The sequence below is a fragment of the Sinocyclocheilus anshuiensis genome, unplaced genomic scaffold, assembly GCF_001515605.1.
Source record: "Sinocyclocheilus anshuiensis isolate Anshui unplaced genomic scaffold, SAMN03320099.WGS_v1.1 scaffold1316, whole genome shotgun sequence".
Lineage (NCBI taxonomy): Eukaryota > Metazoa > Chordata > Actinopteri > Cypriniformes > Cyprinidae > Sinocyclocheilus > Sinocyclocheilus anshuiensis.
This window is the reverse complement of record NW_015542553.1, coordinates 1,822,356-1,828,451: the sequence shown is the minus strand read 5'-3', so window position 1 is coordinate 1,828,451 and position 6,096 is coordinate 1,822,356. Positions and strand designations below refer to the sequence as shown.

Below are 6,096 nucleotides of genomic sequence, written 5' to 3'. Positions count from 1 at the left end.
GTATCAAACCTTTCTACTTCATGAAGACACTACGAAAATAAAAATAAAAGCAAACCAATGTCCATGAATGGTTGCTAATGGTAGCGCCAATCATCAAGTCCATCTAGTTGTATCCAACTCTATTCCAAAGTTCCTTCTAAATCTCACATCAACATTTCTCAAGCCCTCATTCAACATTCAACTTTTCTTCTACCCAACAGTCCATTTCTACATCAACTTTCTGCTTTAACAAGCATGTACATGCACTGGCCCCTCATAATACAGGCAGGACTCAACAAGTAAAGCTCCATGCAAGATGCTACACTGAAATATTCATCCATCATTTTGGGTGGTGGAAAACATATGGCTCAGGTTAGATTTTTTTGCATTAACAAAATAGCAAATTTTCCATTTGGACAGTTTAAAATCATATTGCTACAAAACAGCATTTTGTCTTGATAAAAATTATACCATCTGATTTAAATATATAAAATGGAGCTGATAAAACATCTGTTTCATGGGAATGTACTTGTAAGACTTGCCTTCCAGTAGAGCTTTGAATCAGACTTTTACAAAGTATTCATTGCTTTGGATATTTCATCTTTTTTTCTCTGTGGGCATTCTTCCCTTCTAAAAGCTAAACACAGTGCTTTTAATACAAAAAAAAAAGAGCTACAGTAAATATCTTATTGAGAAGTTTAAAAAAAAAAGTAAAACTTTATGATTTAAATATATAAAATGGAGCTGATAAAACATCTGTTTCATGGGAATGTACTTGTAAGACTTGCCTTCCAGTAGAGCTTTGAATCAGACTTTTACAAAGTATTCATTGCTTTGGATATTTCATCTTTTTTTCTCTGTGGGCATTCTTCCCTTCTAAAAGCTAAACACAGTGCTTTTAATACAAAAAAAAAGAGCTACAGTAAATATCTTATTGAGAAGTTTAAAAAAAAAAAGTAAAACTTTAATTACAAAAAAAAAATCAATATTAATAAAATAAAACAAAAAATATGACCAAACTAACAGTAGACAAGACCTAGATGTGTGATCTTGCGCTTTCACACAAATCAGCATGGTGATTAAAAGTGTGCGGGATGTGACATCAATCCCTTGAGATCCACACAGTCGCCTCACAAATACTGTCTTTCTGGTACTGGTGTGGCCCACATGGACCTGGGAGGGTTTTGGGGGGAGGGATTGGTAATAATAGCTGCCATCGTGGACAGTAACACAAAAACACTGCTGTAGAAACACACAGTCCGTACACACATATAAATACAAGTCCTCCACACGGTGCCACTCCATGTGCACCCTGGGATAGCTCAGTCTTTACACCATGGTCTCCTTCCTCTTACCCAGTGAACAGATTGAACGCTTGTCCTTTTTGGATTTGCGGGGCTGGAAGGGGGCGGAAATTGAAGATGATGAAGAGGACGAGGAGAGGGTGGAGGTTGCAGAGGGTGTGGGACTCGGGGGCTCCTCGGAGCTGGGGGAGGAAGGGGCGGAGGCCGCGGCCCGTGGACAGTTCTCATCGGTCTCTTCCATATGGATGATGGCGGAGACAGAAGACGAGCGCCGTTTGGTACAAATGTCATTACTTGCAGGGGTGGACAAGGATTCGTTCTCATGGAGAGGCGAATCTTTCTGGGTCGACATGGCAGCGCGGAGGCAGTTGAGCCATTGCTGCTTGTGGAAGATGTCATTGACCTGCAGTGTATGGGACTGGCCCTGAGATGGGTCCTGGAAGCGTACCCGGAAGATGTTCTTGGCTAAGGGGGGGATGAAGATATTCCAATGAGCAAAAGGAAACAAAAAATGACTAAAGGAAAATGTGTGATCAGCTTGACGTTGAGAGTTGTCAACCTTACCTTTATCGGCATTACTAAAGGCCCCTCGGAATGAGCCACCCATGCGGACGTCTCCGTCCTGCAGGTCTTCTAATACGAGATCCTGCACTGGGATTGGCTGGCGGTACACCTGGAAACAATGCCGATCATTCCGCGTCACAGGCCGGGTCAAGACCAGAACCTCCGTAAAGAGGAACACATGCAACTTCTAAAAAGAGGGCAAAGGAAAAAGAGAGATCAGGTTATTGACATTTTGTTTGAACGTTGGACTGATTTGCAAATATTAACAGTTTTCTCTCCTGGCACTCTCAAAGATTCTCCTGTCATTGTGTCATGCGTTTCAGAGACAAATGGAGGCTTTGTGCGTCAGACCGGCCAGTCTGTGTTAGCACTGTACGTCTGACTCTGAGATGCCAGAATGCAGCCGGACTTTCTCCGCTCCATTCCACTGTGTGCCAATAACACACGGCAAAAAAACAAAGCCAGACTGAGAGGTAGAGAGAGGCAGAATGAAAACAGAGTGAGAGGAGGAACAGCGCGCTTTCCAAGCCCCAGGCCCTTTAGGTTTAATAAGTCACAAAGGCCTGATTCAGTAGCGTCTGGCAGGGGGACTGAAAGTGGATTTAATAGTCTGGGTTTCTCAGTGCTGTCTGGATTCCATAGCTCCGACTGTACTCACCTCTTGTCTCTTAATCTCTTTGGTGGAAAAGGTCCCTTTCTGATGGACGTCCAGGGTCTCGGACCAGAGCGTGCTGTTGCGTCGTTTGGGTGGCGTGGGAGCCACGGCCTTGCTGCAGGGTTTCTGCTGGGGCACGCCCGGAGACCGCCCATCGCCCCGAAATGAGGCCTGGAGGGTCTGGCCGAAGCGTCGGACGGCCCCATTCTTCACGGGAGAGATGAGGTTTGCCAGCGAGGTCACTCGGCCGAGAGGCCGCACACGCTTGGTACAGGGTTCCTATGAAAGACAAGGATGGAAATAAAAGTTAAAACTTAATCACCCCCTACTGACCACAACAGATTCCTTAGTGCTTCATTAACTGCACAACTGCCAACACGAGAAGGCTAAAATCAAGAATAGAGCACAAGTTGCTGCTTCATGTAAACAGAGGCTATCGTAAGAGTCACTGTATACACACTCCACTGTTGCGGGTGTGAAGGGGTCAAACGGAGGTCAGGATGATTGGTGTTTCCTGGACGACAGACAGCTAGGCGGAAGCTCCAGCCTCTGGAGTGAGCCACTGTTATGCCAGTCATGTGAGATTGACCCCCTAGCATGCGTATACAAAACATTAAAATATACAAATATAATAACTAAAATATAAATAAACTAAATATTTTAACTAAAATTGAGTAACATTGTGTGTGCATGTTTTAAATATATATATATATATATATATATATATACACACACATACAAACACAAACAAAGACCCCTCTCTGACTGCGACCTTGGAGACCCAGGGTTCAAGAGGCATGACTGGAATGTTAGGAGACTCCAGTCAGCTGTCCCACTCTGATGACCCACACACACTCGACATCATAGCCTAACTATAGCAAACAGGCCCCCTGATCAGGGTTGTTGTTCACTTAACGGAGATAAATTTGCTCTCTCAAGGAGAAGTTTAAGAGCTGTTGGATGTGTGTATTTATGTGGGTCAGATGGACCACCACGGGGAGTTACAGATTTGACCCAGGTCTTTAAACAAGGTGCACTCTACTCCCCTCTACCCTGCTGCTTTCCCTCCTTTCCTCTGTTTATGGCTTCGTGTTGAGGCAGGCCCTGTAGCCCTTGCGTGAGAGAGACAGGCACACCTGAACCCCCTGGAAGAGGGGGATGTGAGCACTCTCAAACCCTGTATCCATAATGACTGGGCCTCCAGCCAACTTCAACAGACCTGAGAAGGGGGGGGGGGAATCAAAGCAAAGGAGATCTGATTTAGATTTTCCAGTGCTGGATGTTTTTCCAGCTGCTGAAAGTATTTTAAAAAAAGGATGTGTTGTTGTCATCTTGGCAAAGCGAAACCAAGGAACCATTCCACTGACCAGCGGAGACAGCTGCCGAGCAGATCTACAAACTAATTTTAGCAGGAACTGCAACTGTGGCCCAAGCACAACTGGACTTGGCCACCCAGATCCGCCTGTCTGCCCTTCCTCTGCTGTAACGTATGCAAGTAAACATGAAGACCACATCTGAACCACCTCTACCGGTGGCCAAAAACACAAGATGTTGGGGAGACTGACCTCAGAGGAAGCAGTCTGGCTAAAAACTGAATTCAAATGAGCACAGCAGTACCTGTGTGAAACATCACTGGCTCTAAGCAAATAATCACAGTGTTATTGCTGCCCATTGCACTCTTCCTGCTGTTTAGGGAAACCCTGAAATAATAAACACTCCTGCTCTCTCTCTCCCTTTTTTAAAATTGTAGATTATCTAGTGGAAAGAGCAACATGTAGGCAGACAGATAGAATGATAGTGTGGCTATTTCTGGTTGTGTTGTCTCTTAGGGACCCCCTGGGAGAGTTGAATTGGAAGAACATAGCAAGGGAGAAGCCTCCCCCACAGGAACCAATGCTTAGACTACTGCTGTTTAGTAATGTGTGAGTGTGTTTGCTTAGCTATATGTTGGGGACAAAATTGTCACTAGATGTTGGCTAAATCTGATAAAACTTTCCATTGGGATTGACCTCCAAAAATAAAGTCTTTTATTATTCTAAACATGCAAAATATTTTATTTTATGGGTACTGTTAATATTTTGTTATTATTAGCTGTAACTAAACAGGAGAAGTCTATGGTATTTTCCCTGTTCTTTCCTCAAAATCCATATGATGGACAGATTACATCTAAATTCTTACTGGCAAGCCATGCAAATGGTTACCTGGCAATCAAACAATAATTTGTGATTAAAAAATGAATGAGGGGAACCAAATTGTAGTTAAAGAACTGTCCCTCAGCCTTGAGCCACAACTTCCTAAAAATCTCCTGATTCATTCATAATTTGCTACTTCTGCTTTAGCCTTCCCGACAACTAAAACATTTCTGTGGCCACTTCCGAATCTGAGTTGAAACCGCAGATAGGAACAGCAGCCCGTTGAAGAGAAGTGAGATAAAAGCCTCTTTCTGGGTCTTAAATGCATTTCTAAATACTAAGAACAGGGCTCAAGCACACCTGAGCTATGGGCTGTGATTGCTTTCAGACAGCTGGAATGTTCTTCATCTCTGCATGCTCTCACACCTTCAAAAAAAAAATAAAAAAAGCCCCGAGGGGTCCCTCAAACCAATAATATAACTGCAAACCTTTTGCTCAGGTGTACAGCCAAACACACAGGCTTTAAACTTCCTGTATAGGCACATTTAGCCACCACAATGAATGACAAACTGACAAAGACAATTTTAAAAAGGTTCAAATGGAAACCAGTAACTCAATGACTATAGGTGAAAAGACCTTTAGCTTTGTTGATTTGCCGATCACTCACTCAAGTCTCACACCCTTGAGAAACACACCTGTGGTCTTACTCCTTTAAAGGCAAGTGTGTGTACGAGATAACAACAGGGCAAGGTTCTGATTTAGCTGATAAAGAATGTGAAGGGAACCCAAATGTTTTTATCAAGCAAGATAAGGAGCAAAAAAAACAAAAGGACAGAATTTGTGATTAATTGGCTTTGGGTCTCACCTCTAGTTCTTTGTAAGTCTGGTTCTGGTAGTCTATCTTCTGTAAAGTCCGTTTGATAGGTACCACACAAGGTTCATCGTAAGCCACCATTTCTTTCAATAAAATCCACTGGTTGGTTTCTGTTATTTTAAAGGGTCGGCAATAATCCACAAGTGATTCTTAAATAAATACGTGATTTAACATAAGGGGTCTGAAAACTTCACCGTCCCCCCCAACTCGTGATTGTCCGCCTGAGCGGAGCGTTCTAACTTCTAAACACACTCTGTGTGTGTGTGCTGTAACAATCTCTAACTTTGTTCTAGGGATGTGAGAGGTAGGGAGTGCTCGTATACAGAGAATTTTGAAAGGGGCGGAGTCAGTGTGTAAACTCACCAATGGCAGAGGGGCAGAGGAGGGGATATGTAAAAGAATCTGAAGAAACAAAGTCTGAGAAAACCTGGCAATCTCTGCAACCTCAAATCAACAAAGCAAGATTTTGTTACTAGATATTACCAAATCAGAAATGTATTATCAAAACATTTCACGGTCCATAAAGCAGGAGAGCTTCTAAATCTTATGTAAAATCTTGTTTATTAAATAATCATTTTAATTTTTATA

The 6,096-nt window shown here is 42.9% G+C and overlaps 1 protein-coding gene across 1 annotated transcript; it reads right to left on the bottom strand.

Moving 5' to 3' along the window:
* Positions 1–988: 988 nt before the first annotated feature.
* LOC107694235 (neuroepithelial cell-transforming gene 1 protein-like) lies at positions 989–5,788 on the bottom strand. Its single transcript, XM_016493873.1, has 4 exons — positions 5,500–5,788; positions 2,506–2,781; positions 1,848–2,034; positions 989–1,748 (listed from the first exon to the last, which is right to left on the bottom strand). The coding sequence occupies exons 1-4, from the start codon at positions 5,587–5,589 to the stop codon at positions 1,309–1,311; spliced, it is 993 nt and encodes a 330-aa protein (XP_016349359.1). The 5' UTR covers positions 5,590–5,788; the 3' UTR covers positions 989–1,308.
* Positions 5,789–6,096: the final 308 nt, after the last annotated feature.

What these genes read in the sequence shown, in the direction of transcription:
- LOC107694235 (XM_016493873.1), bottom strand. Translation starts at nt 5,589, where the DNA reads ATGGTGGCTTACGATGAACCTTGTGTGGTACCTATCAAACGGACTTTA. An exon ending in AGACTTACAAAGAACTAGAG is followed by an intron (nt 2,782 to 5,499) that starts GTGAGACCCAAA and finishes TGTCTTTCATAG; the next exon opens with GAACCCTGTACCAAGCGTGT. An exon ending in CTTTAGTAATGCCGATAAAG is followed by an intron (nt 1,749 to 1,847) that starts GTAAGGTTGACA and finishes TCCCCCCCTTAG; the next exon opens with CCAAGAACATCTTCCGGGTA.